The sequence below is a fragment of the Leptodactylus fuscus genome, chromosome 1 (assembly GCF_031893055.1).
Source record: "Leptodactylus fuscus isolate aLepFus1 chromosome 1, aLepFus1.hap2, whole genome shotgun sequence".
Lineage (NCBI taxonomy): Eukaryota > Metazoa > Chordata > Amphibia > Anura > Leptodactylidae > Leptodactylus > Leptodactylus fuscus.
This window is the reverse complement of record NC_134265.1, coordinates 203,284,400-203,303,650: the sequence shown is the minus strand read 5'-3', so window position 1 is coordinate 203,303,650 and position 19,251 is coordinate 203,284,400. Positions and strand designations below refer to the sequence as shown.

Below are 19,251 nucleotides of genomic sequence, written 5' to 3'. Positions count from 1 at the left end.
GGACAAAGATATTTCCACCTAGTTACTTTTTGTTTTTTATTCCTATGTAAATAAAAGTTATATTTTATACTTCCCTTCATATATGTGGATACTTCCTGGTTGACGCTGGAATTATTACACAGCTTACAATAGAAGAAGGTCCCCATCCTAGTCCACGATAACCCCCTTATTGAAAAAGCATATATGGAAAAACCTCTTTTTGTTTGTTTTTTTACTCACTCTGATGTATAGATTTTTACACATTTTTTTGATCTGTTATTGAAAACTAATGACAATGTAAAGAAGACCACCTCCTGCGTACAGCACTACCAAAAGATATATTAGCAATAAGTGGTAATACATGTACATGTATGACAAATGTAAATAACCATTTGGTTAACTGATCATGATAGTTCAAACTTAACTTAGAAAAATCAAAAATAATAAAAAATAACACACATCCATAGGATAAGACAAAGCATTATAAAGCAACTATGACAAATCTGCAGTACTGCTTCCAAAGTGGCATTTCTTACTTTAATCTTCACTTTGTAGTATTGCCAAGTCATTTACATATAGACATAGAGGAAATATATGAACAAGTGCAGCTCTGAACACAGTCTTCACCAGGAAAAGGGAGAGTGTGATTTCAGCCTTGAGAGATGCCTCCACATGCAGTGGCTTAGGATTTCAAAGTACCCCCAAGGTTGCTTCTGGAACCAGTGTGCTCATTTCAAAACTCCTGAAATCCCATTCAAGACAAGGGTCTTTTCAATAACCTGCTTCAGATAACAGTGTACTAGTCCTCATGAGCCACCTCATCATCTGTCAGAAGTTGCCCATTAGCAGATGGAGTTTCCGAGGGGGCCTGGGATAAGTCCTCAAAGTCCTGACTCATGGTCGGGGAAATGATAGAGGGACTAGTATCGCAAGATTCTGTACTCTGCTCTGAAGTAGCGATAGTGGTGGCTGCACTCTTTGGGGTTGGATCAAAATCATCGTCATCTTCCAGAATAGGAGATTCATGTACATCTGCAATCAAGTGACAAAGAAAAAAAAACTTCATCTTAGCTGGCTTATATATTATTTTTTTTAAATGAAGAATTTATATACTTTAAAAAAAGTCCCGGTTTTCCGGAATTCCGCTGAGGGTAAGGCTGCGTTCACACGGAGTAACACGCTGCTCATTCTGAGATGTAAACACGTGTTAGAGTGAGCACAGTAAAACAGAATCCCTTTGACTTCAATGGGTTAGGTCTTACGCACGCTAACCATTAAACTCAATGGAAGGCTTTTTACCTATTGCTTTCAATGTGATACGCGTGTAAGACCGAACCCATTGAAGTCAATGGGATTCTGTTTTACTGTGCTCAGTCTGACACTCAGTGTGAACGCAGCCTAATCAAAGGGCTTTCAATGCCACTACTTGAGTAATCATGGGTTCTGTTCCTGAGGCCTGATCAGCCTCAGCGGTCACGTGATAGTTGAAGCCAATCAGCAGCTTCAGCAGAATGCCGGGAGATGCCGCCGAAGCAGAAATAGGACACGCAGGAGGACAATGGAGCAACAGGAACAGGTGAGAATGCTTTTTTTTTTTTTTTCAAAAACTGAGGAGCTTTACATACAAAAGGTATGTGTGGAATAGCCTTTCTAATGGCTATGCAAGTATGTGCTTAGTTAAAAATTACTTTTCCCAACGATAGATCCCCTTTAAACATTAAAAGTTTTGTCCATTTTTGCCTGGACAACCCCTTTAATGCTGATCGCCAAAATGGTACAGTGTTATTATGTCGATAGTTTTCCACACCAGTTTTGAAGTGGTTTATTCTGTAGTGATTTTTGAGACTAAAATTCACATATACCTATTAGTTTACAGAGAGTATTTTTAGACAACTTGCAGTTTGGATTTTTCTACTTGCTGTAAAATTCCTCTCGTATTCATTGGGGGGGACAGTACCATGGTTATAGGTCCGGTCACTAGAAGGTTAACACTAGGAAATGAAGTTCTGGCTCCGACCAAGTGGGTTATACCCTCTCCACATACAACAAGTGATTAAGTTTTGTACCAACAGCAGTAGCTTTGACCCTCTCCCCTTTAGGGCACTCACTTTAAGAAAGGTCATCTACATCAGATCAGTGAAAGTCCAACTCCTAACTAGAGATGAGCGAACAGTAACATGTTCGAGGTTCGATATTCGTTTCGAGTAGCCCCTCAATATTCGACTACTCGAATCGAATATCGAACCCTATTATAGTCTATGGGGGGAAAATGCTCGTTTCAGGGGTAGGCAACGTTCGATCAAATTATACTTACCAAGTCCATGAGTGAGGGTCGGGCTGGGTCCTCCGAGCAGTCTTCTCCTTGCAGCGTCCCCGCGGCGCCTGCCATCTCTTCATTCACTCTGCCAGGCATCGGGTCTGGGCAGAGCCGACTGCGCATGCCCGCACTACAAGCGGACATGCGCAGTCGGCTCTGCCCAGGCCCAATGCCTGGCAGAGTGAATGAAGAGCCGGAAGACGCCGCGGGGAAGCTGCGCAGAGAAGACTTCTAAAGGGAGAAGAAGAACCAGCATTGATTGGCCCACTATATAGCATTCGGCCAAACAATGCTGGTTCTGCATCGAACTTTTACATTCGAACAGCGAGTGGTACTTGATCAAGTATTTCGAATACCGTAGTATTCGATCGAATACCTACTCGATCGAGTACTATTCGCTCATCTCTACTCCTAACACCTTTGCTGATCAGCTAATGACAGGGGCTGCACCTCAGTTCCATTCCTGAGAATAATTCAATCTAAAGGAAATTACATATAAACAATGATCAATGTGACAATGCATTCAAACACTTACTACTGAAAGACTCTGGATGCTGTTTTGCCAACTTCCCTTTCAACATCCTGCAGTAAGAAGAAAATAAAAATAAAAATTTTAAAAGAAAATTTCAGAAGGAAAGGTTTTATCTTTGAAGATAAGGGTTTAAGACTATGGTATTTCATTATACTAGTGCTGGACGAATATGACCTAAAAATAGTGATTAACTGGCATTTTTACCTCAATTTCAATTAATGGCAATTTAGGCCACGCCTCTTTTAAATTATGGGTTAGAGTCTCTTCAGACCCAAGAGTATAATAAGCAGAAGCCCAGGGGAGGTGATCAAACTGGTAAGGACTGTGATTGGGCCTCAGTAATCATGTGGTATTTTCATGCATAGATGCAAGCCTCAAACACAGGCCACAGCAGTACCTGACATCAGTCAAAAGGCCCAAAGAGAACAGGGAGCTGTGTCAGAGCCCAACAAAGGAGAGTAACACTGTTTATATTTGCTCACCTCCCCTGTGCAACTGCTAGTTATACTCTGGGGTCTGGAGTCAGGACAATAAGGTCAGCTAATTGCAGTGTGCGACAGTGTATGTTATCCATCTATGTAAACACGAAGAGAGCATAGAGTTTATGGCAAATCTATTATCCGTGTAAGGGCTCGTTCACATCTGCGCCCCGATCTGTTATGCAGGTTTCCGTTTCCTGCTCGAAACTGGGCAGAAAACGGAAACCTGCAATCAGTTTTCAAACCCATTCATTTGAATGGGTTTGAAAAGTGTCCGGCTGTGAGCGCCAGTGAGCGTTTTATGCTCTCCGCGGCGAAACCGATTTTTTTTAACTGGACACAAAGGTGGACATGCAGGACTTTGTGTCTAGTATAAGAAAGAAAAAAAAACAAAACAAAAAAAAAACAAAAAACACACTTTTGCCCCAGAGAGCACAAAACGCTCACGGTCTGACAGGTTTCCATCTTCTGTCTGCAGAAGATGGAAACCTGATACGGAGACCGATACGCTGGTGTGAACCCAGCGTCAGTGTTCTATACAAACCTGTGTAATGTAATATACATTTATAGATTTATAGTCATCGCAATAAATAATCTCTCATGGTAAAGGCAAATGTCTACATCTGAGGTATTTCACAGGGTCCTGTCCATCAAATAGTCAAAGCTTGCCTACCAGCTTGTTGAAGAATACAGGAAGTGAGAAGAAGAGACAGCAGACAAAGCTGCGGAGGGAGATAGGAAAACCCATTTATTGTACTGAATCAGATAAAACTGGGAAACTCCTGTGTGTGAGCAAACATGATCCTGCTGAAAAATGCCATGTGAAAACCCTGCCATGACAGGCAATACATGTGGCCACAGGATACCCTGGACATATCACTAGCTGTATCACCACAAGGGGAGGCCTCCATACTCAACCCAACCGTCGTCACTTCCCAAAGCGAAACTGGATTGCAATCGATACGGTTCCAATTTGCAGCAGTTCAGGTTTCTCCTTCACAAGACCGCTAGAAATAATGGCAATGGTGACTGGCTGTCAATGACAGGACATGTAATGGGTGCCATGACACCAAATTTCCTTTGGCTAAGCGTCTGTAAATGGTTTGAACAGAAAGAGGGGTGTGTAATGAATGTGTCACCTATGTCTGTATTGTGGGCAAAGAAACTGTAGGATCTGTTTGTGCTTGTTGGTAGATCAAACAATCCTCTCTATTGGAGGTCTGTCTGGCTCATCCAGCGACTGTTCACAGTTTGTGCAGGCCCTCATGCAACCATTGTTCCCATCAACTCCTGACAGCTAGGCCTAAATAGCTGAATGCCAATTTCTGCAGCAATTCCACATTTCTATCTGGGAGTGGGTGTATTAGTTTATTTTTGTCATGTTGGAGAAGTGCTATGTGAAAAACATGAAGAGGGCTTATGCCACACGGCATAACGGACTGGCAATATCCATAGCCAGCAAGCCATTGTACATAATGGCTAGTGGGAAGCACATGCATGAATGCCAAATCCAGACCAACCAGTGGTGGCCTTTCTTGAAGAACTAACCTTATTCTTCTAAATATTATGTCCAGATCCTTCTTCATCTCCACCAGAGTTCTTGTGTGATGTATAAATCGATCACTCATCTGTTGCAGCCGTGTACTAGATAGACTGTTAAAATTTGAGAGCATTTCATTGGTCTTCTCAAAACGATCAAGCCTGAGAAAATAAATAAATATATATAATCATAATGTATTTTCTTAAAATGGACCTCCCAGATGGAACATTTCACTTTTAGGCTCAAAATTTGCACCAAATTAATTTCTTCATATAACTTTAAATGGGTCTCAGCTTTGCCCAGGACAAGGGAGTCCACGCTTTACAGATCTATATAGCTCGAAATTATGTGTTCTCCATGCTTTGAACTTCTTGATGGTTCTGACCCTAAATCACATGTCCAGCAGCCAACCTCCTCCTCTCCCTGTTCCTGAGTATAGCAAATCATGTAGGGCTGGCAGACTTGCTCATTGTACAAAGCCAACCCCATTCTCTGCCATTGCTGTTGCACAAAACAGAAGGGGGCTGGCTTTGCTATTACAATGAGCAAGTTTAGACATGTAGTCTAGGGTCAAACCCAACCCCAAAACCTGAGTTTCTGAACATACAGAATAGACTCTAAAAACTGGTAAGTTTCAGTCCCCAAACCGCTCTTTTTTTCCTTTTCCCCAGAAACAAAAACGGATGTGCACAGTGCATAATAAATGCTAGACATGTATTGTGTATGCTACTGTTTTGTGGGGTGTCTTATGTAACCAAATCTCACTGCATGCAACTCATCAACATTTTTTGGCCCCGTTCACATGAGGCGCAGAATGGTGGATTTTGGTCCCGATTCCAGAATAGGGCCAAAATGCCCCTGCCACGACTGTTGCAGCTTCCGACAGTCGTGGCTTCCTGCTCCGGAGTAGGCCCAAATGAATGGGCCTAGTCCGGAGGGTGCCACAGCAAGGCGGACGCCAGGGCTGAATCAGCAGCAGAATCTGCCTGAAGAAAGGGCAGCTCACTTTTTTCCGTGAGCAGCACGTTGGAAAAAAGTAAGCTAGCGGTCTACATAGACCGCTATTGTGAGGGGGCGGATTATGACGTGGGTTCAGCGCCAAAATCTGCCCCGTCTGAAGAGGGCCTTAATCTTCACCTTGTCAGAGTAATTTTTATTTATTAGACCTTTGGTTACATAATACAAAACATATGGAGATACGCAGATGGTGCATTTCATTCCTGTAAACTTCCACCCTGAAGAGAACCTTCAAGCTCAAATGCAAAATCTGTAAAGAGGGCCCAAACTGTCAGGTTTTATTTATACTAGTAGTGTTTTTATTTAGGCCTAGGTGTAGCTACTGCTTCTGTATCGCCGACAAAGCATTCATAATTCACTAGAAACTTACATGTGCCTCTGAGCCAGTATGATCGCATTAACATCTTCTGAGTTCACCATATTTAGTATCCTGCTACAAAATACTCCAGAAGCACTTGGTTCCATTACGTGGTCTGCCGGCTGTAAGAACAAATCATACAATTAGAGTCCAAGCAAGACAAATTCAATTACATTTTTATATCTCTGTCCATCCCTCAGTGACGGTTTCCGGGATCGATGAGTGTATATTGCAGTACACCAATATCCTCATTAGGGGAATGGAAAGAGGAAGGTACCGTATGTGGTTCACCTTCTAATAGCCTGCACCAACACACAACATGTGTTGTTAAAGGTTCTGACCATTCAGCAGTCCTGTCCAGAAACGTCAAATGCAAAGGCCTCATGAATCACCTGCTTATGCACAATCATATTACCATGGACAAGCTCACTTCACAAGCTGCCAAATGAGTCTCCTCAGTACTTAAAGCATGGCTCAGGATTTAGGTTTTTCTAGTCTATCCTTAGGACAAACCATAACACCTGATCAGGGGAGGACCAACAGCTGGCCCCTGCACTGATCAACTCTATGAGGAACTTCTGACCCCCCCATACTGCAAACATGGGGCCAGAAGCAACCATTACAACAACTCAGGTCATGAAATTTCTTCCTCCCTACATATTCTTAAACTGTGAGTGGCATTATTGAAAAAGTAGTGTTTAGGAACAACAGCAACTCCAAGAGTCTGGCCTCAACACCACCCATCACCTAAAGGATGAGCTAGAAAGGAAATAGCAAGCAATACCCTCTCATCCAACATCAGTGGCTTCCCAGAAGTGTAGAAGCTATGTTAGCTGCAGGGGGAGGCCCAACTTCATATTAATGGTCAGGATTTTGACACAGAATCCACATCAAAATCCTGCTGCCTCCCATTGAAATCAACAGGAGCCAGTCATTTCCTTTTTCCACGAGTGGTTTGTTCCCGCTCGTGGAAAAAGAGAAGCGAGCTGCCCCTTCTTTAGGCAGATTCCGTGGCTGATTCAGACCTTCCGGACTAGGCCCATTCATTTAGGCCAAATCTGGAGCGGAAAGCCGCGACGGAATGTGTTTACACGGAACCCCATGTGAACTAGCCCTAATAGTACGGCGCTGTAATGTCATTTTCAGCACTGAGTTACACGGAATCCAGGGATTCCTACCCCTCTATCGGCCCTAAGACAACCTACGATAAGATTGTGGATGGGTTCCGAGAGGTTTCTATGGCAATGGCCTCCTGACTGCCTATGCGCAGTTCCTATAGAAAGTAATGTGAGATGTTCTGCAGTACTATGCATTGCAGTATATTGCACCAGGGATCTGAGATCCCAGCTTCAAGTCCCCTTGTAGGACATGTAAAAAGTAGAAGAGAGAGAAGCTTTCCCTGACTTCTGTCGGCTTTCCCAGTATGAGCCATGGTACAGGAGATATTGCCCCACGACAATGAGGTAGGCCTTAGAGCCTAGCGTCATCACTCAGCTAGCAGTATGTAATACCACCCATCTATGAGGACGTAAAAGGTACTTTTTAAAGGGAGGGAATTCAGTTCTTTGCTGTTGATAACTAATCCTCAGCATACGTCAGAAACAAGAGATCAAGAAGGGGGGAGTCCAACACCCAGGAGACCTTCTGATCCGCTGCTTGAAGGGGCGGTGGCACCTGTGTGAGTGCACTATTTACATTGTAGACTGTAGGTTTTAAAGTGGCCGTGTTTGTCCCACAGAGGTTAAAGAGCAAGGCTATAATTACATTGTACAATCACTATAAAACAGATGGTGGGCAATGCAAACAGTGAAGAGGTCACTGCGCTCACACTTTGCTCTGATCAGCATGGGTCCCATCTTATTGATGATCGATTCTGAGGAAAGCGCATCAATAGCAAAGAACTGGAATAGAACATTAAAGGGTTTATCTACATTTTACACTTTGGTGGCCTATCATTATTATAAGCCACTGATTTTACAATGGAAGTCCAACCATCAGGAGCCGAGCACACAGGATTGTTTCCTTGCCAGGCACAGCACTGCTTACTTACTGTAGTCTTAATAATGGCAGTTGTGGGGACTGTAGCAGTGTGCCATTCACGGCTATGGGGCACTGCAGCAACACCTAGAATTGCCACTATCAAGAATACACCATAGGGATGAGGTAGGGTCCTGTTCAAACTTTGCTGTGGGGTCCAAAGGACTTTTAAGCGGCACTGTGCAGCAGCCATGATCAGATACACCTGACTGACGGAGAAGGTGCATTCTCTGCTAGACGCACTAAGATTAGTTGTCCGCAGACCTGGTGCCAACACCTTACTGCTACACGTTAGTGTCTTCAGTTGTCTGCTGCTGCCCGGACGTCCCGATCTAGTTCAGACATACACATATAGATCGTCAGCAGAGCAGCTTCACACTACGCAGCCACAACATACGACATTGGTTACCGAGTGCGCCTGCCTCCCCTGGGACTCGGGCAGGTCCTTGCTCATTTCTCTGCGCCTTTCCACTAGCACGCAGCAGCCGCCGGCAATCCTCCCCACTTCCTGGTTACAATTGTATTCTTCCGTCTCATTGGTCACTTCCTGCTGCCTGTGGATTGGCTCTTGATTCTCTGCTAGTCCCGCCCACTGCCCGTTTAACCCTTTCTGAGCGCGCTGTAATGTAAGTGACAGACTGTGCACGTGGAGCAGAACGGTGTGGTGTAAACAGTGAGTGTAGAAGAGTTGCTGATATCTGTGACACTGATGCTGGGCATAGTGTGCAGAACTCCCTATCAGTAATCTCATTGATGCCATCCCAAATGTAACAAATCTCCTAATCCCAACTCAGAATAAGGCTGCATTCACACTAGTGTTGGACTCCCCATCTTCTTAGAATCCACTTATAATTCCAGCAAGGAGGACTTTTGTCTCTGCCAGTTTCAGTATAAAATCTTTGGAAACCCGGAGGATCCCATTATAGTCTATAGTCTGGTTTCCAGGTGCATACTTCCCAACCGTCCCGGATTCTGCGGGACAGTCCTGGATTGTGGGTCGTGTCCCGCAGTCCCTGTCGGCGAGAGGTATGTCCTAGATTCAAATCATCTACGTTTGGTGGATACAGATGAGTTGACTTTAATAGTGAATGAAACAGGAGTTATCCGTGGACAGTTTATGCTTCACCCCTGTGCTCCCCGTGCACTCCGGCACCAGGTTGCTGTAGGCGCGATGTAATGATGGCACTCACATCACGCCTAAGGCTCCTAGAACGCTCCCGGAGAAGACACTGCCAACACAGGAGCAGGGGAGCAAGGAGAGGTGAGTATCAGTGTTTTTTATGTTAAACTGTGGGGGCAAATTGGGAAGGAACATGAAACTAATCTCCCCCTCTAGTTGCCACCAGTTTAATGCTTCACTCCAGCTGCCGTTAATTTATTGTCCCCCTCCAACTATCCCCACTGTTTAATGTCCCCCTCCAGCAGAGAAGGGGGGACTTCTTACTGTTGGGGAATTGGAGGGGAACATTATAATGTGGGGGCATATAATGTTAGGATAACTATAGGAACATTATATTGTGTGGGGACACAAGGAAAAATGGATGAGAATAGGTGGAGTCAACATAGAAGTGGGTGGAGCTAAATTTGCCATGGTCTGTGGATTGTCCTTGACTGTTCTCACCATTCTTCTTTGCCTTTCTGATATTTTTCTTGGCCTGCCACTTCTGGGCTTAACAAGAACTGTCCCTGTGGTCTTCCATTTCCTTACTATGTTCCTCACAGTGGAAACTGACAGGTTAAATCTCTGAGACAACTTTTTGTATCCTTCCCCTGTTGAACAATCTTTGTTTTCAGATCATTTGAGAGTTGTTTTGAGTAGCCCATGATGCCGCTCTTCAGAGAAGATTCAAATAGGAGAACAACTTGCAATTGGCCGCCTTAAATACCTTTTCTCATGATTGGATACATCTGGCTATGAAGTTCAAAGCTCAGTGAGGTTACACAACCAATTGTGTGCTTCAGTAAGTCAGTAAAAAGTAGTTAGGAGTATTCAAATCAATAAAATGATAAGGGTACCAACATTTTTGCATCGGTCAAATTTTGGTTTAATGCATATTGCACATTTTCTGTTAGTACAATAAACCTCATTTCAATCCTGAAATATTACTGTGTCCATCAGTTATTAGATATATCAAACTAAAATGGCTGTTGCAAACACCAAAATATTTAGAACTAAAAATTATTAAGATTAATAGGGGTGCCCAAACTTTTTCATAGGACTGTACTTCAGGTATCCGGGAAGATTTAAGACACGACTGCAACTCACTCGGACGTACCGTTGCTGAGATACAGCAAACCTGCAAGTCTTTCACTCATATTCCAACTGCAATACACACAGTCACTCCATGCACAATACAACACTGATATCCAAACTGAGATACACGCACCAGAGGATTAGATACACAGAGCAGGACACAGTATCACACACCAGAGGATTAGATACACGCATCTGCACACAGTTCCACACACTGAAGGATTAGATACATGCGTCTGCACACAGTACCACACGCTGGGGGATTGGATACATGCATCTGCACACAGTACCACATGCCAGAGGATTGGATACGTGCATCTGCACACAGTTCCACACACCAGAGGATTAGATACGCATGTCTGCACACAGTACCACATGCCGTAGGATTGGATATGCGCGTATGCACACATTTCCACACGTCATAGGATTAGATACATGCGTCTGCACTCATTACCACATGCTATAGGATTAGATACACGCATCTACTTACAGTTCCACACGCCATAGGATTAGATAAGCGCCTCTTCACACAATAGCACACAGGGTAGGATTCGATATGCTCGTCTGGCCACAGTTCAACACGCCGGAGGATTAGATATGCATGTCTTCACACAGTACCACGTGACGTAGGATTAGATATGCGCGTCTGCAGACATCTCCACGGGCCAGAGGATTAGATACGCGTGTCTGCACACAGTTGTACACGCCATAGGATTGGATACCCGCCTCTTCACAGAATACCACACAGAGGAGGATTACATACGTGCATCTGCACACAATACCACATGCCAGAGAATTAGATACGCGTCTCAGCACACAGTACCACACAGGGAGGATTAGATACGCATTCAACACAGAGTACTACACGCCAGAGGATCAGATACGCGCGTCTGCACACAGTTCTACACGCCATAGGATTAGATACACGCGCCTGCACACAGTACCACATGCCGCAGGATTAGATACATGCGTTTACACACAGTTCCACACGCAGTAGGATTAGATACGCGCCTCTTCACACAATACCACACAGAGGGGAGTTACATACGTGCGTCTGCACACAGTACCACACGCCAGAGAATTAGATACACGTCTCAGCACACAGTACCACACGGGGGAAGATTAGATACGCGTGTCAACACACAGTACCACACGCCAGAGGATTAGATACGCATGTCTGCACACAGTTCTACACGCCATAGGATTAGATACATGCATCTGCACATAGTACCACACGCCGGGGGATTGGATACATGTGTGTGCACACAGTACCACATGCCAGAGGATTGGATACGCGCATCTGCACACAGTTCCACACACCAAAGGATTAAATACGCATGTCTGCACACATTACTACACGCTGCAGGATTAGATACGTGTGTCTGCACAAAGTACCACATGGGGGAGGATTAGATACGCACCTCTTCACACAATACCACACAGGGGAGGATTAGATACACACATCTGCACACAGTTCAACATGCCGGAGGATTAGATACGCAAGTCTTCACACAGTACCACATGCCATAGGATTTGATACGCACGTCTGCACACATCTCCACACGTAAGAGGATTAGATACGCGCGCCTTCACACAGTTGTACACGCCATAGGATTAGATACACGCATCTGCACACAGTACCACATGCCGTAGGATTAGATACGTGCATCTACACACAGTTCCACACGCAGTAGGATTAGATACGCGCCTCTTCACACAATACCACACAGGGGAGGATTAGATACGTGCATCTGCACACATTACCACACGACCGAGGATTCGATATGCGCATCTCCACAGAGTTAAACACACTGAAGGAATAGATACATGTCTCTGCACAAAGTACCATACGGTGGAGAATTAGATACACACCTCTTCACACAATACCACACAGGGGAGAATTAGATACGCACATCTGCACACAGTACTACACAAAACTAACACGTGTCACACGTAGATTGTAGATATAACCAAGTAATGCAGTAAATACATAGATATAAAACACAATGGGTCACTGCAAACTCTATGTATGGTGAGAAGGTGACAGGCAGAGTGCTGGAGTCCAGATATATCAGTCCCAGGTTTTGACATATGTGTGGTCTTGGACGGATCTGGAGTAGGCCTCAGCCCCAGGTTTAGATCCTTGGCTCATTACTGGGCCAGGAAAGGCTGCAGCTCTTGTATTCCAGGGCAGTTCCATGAGGAGAAAGAAGGTGTGTGGTTCTGTCCTGTAACCCTGAGTCTGGTGAGACAACATTGCGCTTGTTTTATTCTTGTGACTGGAAGTAAGACACATGTATAGTTAGGTTATCAGTCCTGTTTAGTTAGTTACTCAGACGAGCAGGTTTTTATTTTGTTTTCATCTGAAGTTAAGGCTGTATTTTGTTTTGCTCATTTTGTGCCTGAAGTCAAGGTTTATTATTTTTTCGTGTTTTTTTCTAAATAAACCAATTTGCTGCAGATTTTGTGTCCCTGTCTTGACTGTTGGGGTCTGCACCATTGCTACTACTGAGCCAACTTCCCCATAGTATAAATAAAATAAATGGAAGGGTAAGCAGATTAAATGAATTTATCTATCGTTCTCAATGCCTTGTATCTTATTCATTTGAACCCATTCCAGAGATGGACCTTAAATGATTATCATACAAAGTAGCTTTTTTTTATAGCAATTACATCTGATAAGAGGATGGGAGAGTTTCAAGCTTTATCATCAAAAAGTCTGTATCTAAGAATTCTACCCCACATTTTATACCAAAGGTTTCTTATTTTCAGAATATCAATAATCAAGAATCCTTTCTACCAGTCTTCTTTCCTCATCCTGAAGAACAAAGACATTTTCACACTTTAGATGTTAAGAGAGCCTTTCTGGCCTATTTAGAGAAAACCAAAGATTTCAGGAAAGAAGAAAATGTATTTATTCTTTTTTAAGGGTCTAGAAAAGGGATTAAATCTTCTAAAGATACATTGGCCAGATGGATCAAGTCTAGAGATGAGCGAACAGTGTTCTATCGAACTCATGTTCGATCGGATATTAGGCTGTTCGGCATGTTCGAATCGAATCGAACACCGCGTGGTAAAGTGCGCCATTACTCGATTCCCCTCCCACCTTCCCTGGCGCCTTTTTTGCTCCAATAACAGCGCAGGGTAGGTGGGACAGGAACTACGACACCGGTGACGTTGAGAAAAGTAGGCAAAACCCATTGGCTGCCGAAAACATGTGACCTCTAATTTAAAAGAACAGCGCCGCCCAGGTTCGCGTCATTCTGAGCTTGCAATTCACCGAGGACGGAGGTTTCCGTCCAGTTAGCTAGGGCTTAGATTCTGGGTAGGCAGGGACAGGCTAGGATAGGAAGGAGAAGACAACCAACAGCTCTTGTAAGAGCTAAATTCCAGGGAGAAGCTTGTCAGTGTAACGTGGCACTGACGGGCTCAATCGCCGCAACCCAGCTTTCCCAGGATCCTGAATGGAATACACTGTCAGTGTATTCCCGTATACCCGATATATACCCCGATACCCGTTCCAACGGTGTGCCCCCCCACCTTCACCCCAGAAATACCCTGCAAGTCCCCTAGCAATAGAATTGGGGCTATATACACCCACAATTTTTACTACTGGTATACAGTGCCATTGTCTGACTGGGAATTCAAAGAATATATTGGGGTTATAAATACCCTCATTTCTTGCTACTGCCATATAGTGCCAGTGTCTGACTGGGAATTCAAAGAATATATTGGGGTTACGTGCACCCACAATTTTTACTACTGGTATACAGTGCCATTGTCTGACTGGGAATTCAAAGAATATATTGGGAATACAAATACCCTCATTTCTTGCTACTGCCATATAGTGCCAGTGTCTGACTGGTAATTCAAAGAATATATTGGGGTTACGTGCACCCACAATTTTTACTACTGGTATACAGTGCCATTGTCTGACTGGGAATTCAAAGAATATATTGGGAATACAAATACCCTCATTTCTTGCTACTGCCATATAGTGCCAGTGTCTGACTGGTAATTCAAAGAATATATTGGGGTTACGTGCACCCACAATTTTTACTACTGGTATACAGTGCCATTGTCTGACTGGGAATTCAAAGAATATATTGGGAATACAAATACCCTCATTTCTTGCTACTGCCATATAGTGCCAGTTTCTGACTGGTAATTCAAAGAATATATTGGGGTTACGTGCACCCACAATTTTTACTACTGGTATACAGTGCCATTGTCTGACTGGGAATTCAAAGAATATATTGGGGTTATAAATACCCTCATTTCTTGCTACTGCCATATAGTGCCAGTTTCTGACTGGTAATTCAAAGAATATATTGGGGTTACGTGCACCCACAATTTTTACTACTGGTATACAGTGCCATTGTCTGACTGGGAATTCAAAGAATATATTGGGAATACAAATACCCTCATTTCTTGCTACTGCCATATAGTGCCAGTTTCTGACTGGTAATTCAAAGAATATATTGGGGTTACGTGCACTCACAATTTTTACTACTGGTATACAGTGCCATTGTCTGACTGGGAATTCAAAGAATATATTGGGAATACAAATACCCTCATTTCTTGCTACTGCCATATAGTGCCAGTTTCTGACTGGTAATTCAAAGAATATATTGGGGTTACGTGCACCCACAATTTTTACTACTGGTATACAGTGCCATTGTCTGACTGGGAATTCAAAGAATATATTGGGAATACAAATACCCTCATTTCTTGCTACTGCCATATAGTGCCAGTTTCTGACTGGTAATTCAAAGAATATATTGGGGTTACGTGCACCCACAATTTTTACTACTGGTATACAGTGCCATTGTCTGACTGGGAATTCAAAGAGTATATTGGGAATACAAATACCCTCATTTCTTGCTACTGCCATATAGTGCCAGTGTCTGACTGGTAATTCAAAGAATATATTGGGGTTACGTGCACCCACAATTTTTACTACTGGTATACAGTGCCATTGTCTGACTGGGAATTCAAAGAATATATTGGGAATACAAATACCCTCATTTCTTGCTACTGCCATATAGTGCCAGTGTCTGACTGGGAATTCAAAGAATATATTGGGGTTACGTGCACCCACAATTTTTACTACTGGTATACAGTGCCATTGTCTGACTGGGAATTCAAAGAATATATTGGGAATACAAATACCCTCATTTCTTGCTACTGCCATATAGTGCCAGTGTCTGACTGGGAATTCAAAGAATATATTGGGGTTACGTGCACCCACAATTTTTACTACTGGTATACAGTGCCATTGTCTGACTGGGAATTCAAAGAGTATATTGGGAATACAAATACCCTCATTTCTTGCTACTGCCATATAGTGCCAGTGTCTGACTGGGAATTCAAAGAATATATTGGGGTTACGTGCACCCACAATTTTTACTACTGGTATACAGTGCCATTGTCTGACTGGGAATTCAAAGAATATATTGGGGTTATAAATACCCTCATTTCTTGCTACTGCCATATAGTGCCAGTTTCTGACTGGTAATTCAAAGAATATATTGGGGTTACGTGCACCCACAATTTTTACTACTGGTATACAGTGCCATTGTCTGACTGGGAATTCAAAGAATATATTGGGAATACAAATACCCTCATTTCTTGCTACTGCCATATAGTGCCAGTTTCTGACTGGTAATTCAAAGAATATATTGGGGTTACGTGCACTCACAATTTTTACTACTGGTATACAGTGCCAGTGTCTGACTGGGAATTCAAAGAATATATTGGGAATACAAATACCCTCATTTCTTGCTACTGCCATATAGTGCCAGTTTCTGACTGGTAATTCAAAGAATATATTGGGGTTACGTGCACCCACAATTTTTACTACTGGTATACAGTGCCATTGTCTGACTGGGAATTCAAAGAATATATTGGGGTTATAAATACCCTCATTTCTTGCTACTGCCATATAGTGCCAGTTTCTGACTGGTAATTCAAAGAATATATTGTGGTTACGTGCACCCACAATTTTTACTACTGGTATACAGTGCCATTGTCTGACTGGGAATTCAAAGAGTATATTGGGAATACAAATACCCTCATTTCTTGCTACTGCCATATAGTGCCAGTGTCTGACTGGGAATTCAAAGAATATATTGGGGTTACGTGCACCCACAATTTTTACTACTGGTATACAGTGCCATTGTCTGACTGGGAATTCAAAGAATATATTGGGGTTATAAATACCCTCATTTCTTGCTACTGCCATATAGTGCCAGTTTCTGACTGGTAATTCAAAGAATATATTGGGGTTACGTGCACCCACAATTTTTACTACTGGTATACAGTGCCATTGTCTGACTGGGAATTCAAAGAATATATTGGGAATACAAATACCCTCATTTCTTGCTACTGCCATATAGTGCCAGTGTCTGACTGGGAATTCAAAGAATATATTGGGGTTACGTGCACCCACAATTTTTACAACTGGTATACAGTGCCATTGTCTGACTGGGAATTCAAAGAATATATTGGGAATACAAATACCCTCATTTCTTGCTACTGCCATATAGTGCCAGTGTCTGACTGGTAATTCAAAGAATATATTGGGGTTACGTGCACCCACAATTTTTACTACTGGTATACAGTGCCATTGTCTGACTGGGAATTCAAAGAATATATTGGGAATACAAATACCCTCATTTCTTGCTACTGCCATATAGTGCCAGTGTCTGACTGGGAATTCAAAGAATATATTGGGGTTACGTGCACCCACAATTTTTACTACTGGTATACAGTGCCATTGTCTGACTGGGAATTCAAAGAATATATTGGGAATACAAATACCCTCATTTCTTGCTACTGCCATATAGTGCCAGTGTCTGACTGGGAATTCAAAGAATATATTGGGGTTACGTGCACCCACAATTTTTACTACTGGTATACAGTGCCATTGTCTGACTGGGAATTCAAAGAATATATTGGGGTTATAAATACCCTCATTTCTTGCTACTGCCATATAGTGCCAGTGTCTGACTGGGAATTCAAAGAATATATTGGGGTTACGTGCACCCACAATTTTTACTACTGGTATACAGTGCCATTGTCTGACTGGGAATTCAAAGAATATATTGGGAATACAAATACCCTCATTTCTTGCTACTGCCATATAGTGCCAGTGTCTGACTGGGAATTCAAAGAATATATTGGGAATACAAATACCCTCATTTCTTGCTACTGCCATATAGTGCCAGTTTCTGACTGGTAATTCAAAGAATATATTGGGGTTACGTGCACCCACAATTTTTACTACTGGTATACAGTGCCATTGTCTGACTGGGAATTCAAAGAATATATTGGGGTTATAAATACCCTCATTTCTTGCTACTGCCATATAGTGCCAGTTTCTGACTGGTAATTCAAAGAATATATTGTGGTTACGTGCACCCACAATTTTTTCTACTGGTATACAGTGCCATTGTCTGACTGGGAATTCAAAGAATATATTGGGGTTATAAATACCCTCATTTCTTGCTACTGCCATATAGTGCCAGTTTCTGACTGGTAATTCAAAGAATATATTGGGGTTACGTGCACCCACAATTTTTACTACTGGTATACAGTGCCATTGTCTGACTGGGAATTCAAAGAATATATTGGGAATACAAATACCCTCATTTCTTGCTACTGCCATATAGTGCCAGTTTCTGACTGGTAATTCAAAGAATATATTGGGGTTACGTGCACTCACAATTTTTACTACTGGTATACAGTGCCATTGTCTGACTGGGAATTCAAAGAATATATTGGGAATACAAATACCCTCATTTCTTGCTACTGCCATATAGTGCCAGTTTCTGACTGGTAATTCAAAGAATATATTGGGGTTACGTGCACCCACAATTTTTACTACTGGTATACAGTGCCATTGTCTGACTGGGAATTCAAAGAATATATTGGGGTTATAAATACCCTCATTTCTTGCTACTGCCATATAGTGCCAGTTTCTGACTGGTAATTCAAAGAATATATTGGGGTTACGTGCACCCACAATTTTTACTACTGGTATACAGTGCCATTGTCTGACTGGGAATTCAAAGAGTATATTGGGAATACAAATACCCTCATTTCTTGCTACTGCCATATAGTGCCAGTGTCTGACTGGGAATTCAAAGAATATATTGGGGTTACGTGCACCCACAATTTTTACTACTGGTATACAGTGCCATTGTCTGACTGGGAATTCAAAGAATATATTGGGGTTATAAATACCCTCATTTCTTGCTACTGCCATATAGTGCCAGTTTCTGACTGGTAATTCAAAGAATATATTGGGGTTACGTGCACCCACAATTTTTACTACTGGTATACAGTGCCATTGTCTGACTGGGAATTCAAAGAATATATTGGGAATACAAATACCCTCATTTCTTGCTACTGCCATATAGTGCCAGTGTCTGACTGGGAATTCAAAGAATATATTGGGAATACAAATACCCTCATTTCTTGCTACTGCCATATAGTGCCAGTTTCTGACTGGTAATTCAAAGAATATATTGGGGTTACGTGCACCCACAATTTTTACTACTGGTATACAGTGCCATTGTCTGACTGGGAATTCAAAGAATATATTGGGGTTATAAATACCCTCATTTCTTGCTACTGCCATATAGTGCCAGTTTCTGACTGGTAATTCAAAGAATATATTGTGGTTACGTGCACCCACAATTTTTACTACTGGTATACAGTGCCATTGTCTGACT

The 19,251-nt window shown here is 42.6% G+C and overlaps 2 protein-coding genes across 2 annotated transcripts in view; both read right to left on the bottom strand.

The window, feature by feature from the left end:
* SSBP4 (single stranded DNA binding protein 4) overlaps nucleotides 1-19,251 on the bottom strand; it is a 584,851-nt gene that overhangs the window by 26,032 nt on the left and 539,568 nt on the right. The window lies entirely within an intron of this gene.
* On the bottom strand, nucleotides 431-8,780 carry KXD1 (KxDL motif containing 1). Its single transcript, XM_075264450.1, has 5 exons — nucleotides 8,669-8,780; nucleotides 6,235-6,344; nucleotides 4,856-5,008; nucleotides 2,832-2,878; nucleotides 431-1,011 (listed from the first exon to the last, which is right to left on the bottom strand). The coding sequence occupies exons 1-5, from the start codon at nucleotides 8,711-8,713 to the stop codon at nucleotides 779-781; spliced, it is 588 nt and encodes a 195-aa protein (XP_075120551.1). The 5' UTR covers nucleotides 8,714-8,780; the 3' UTR covers nucleotides 431-778.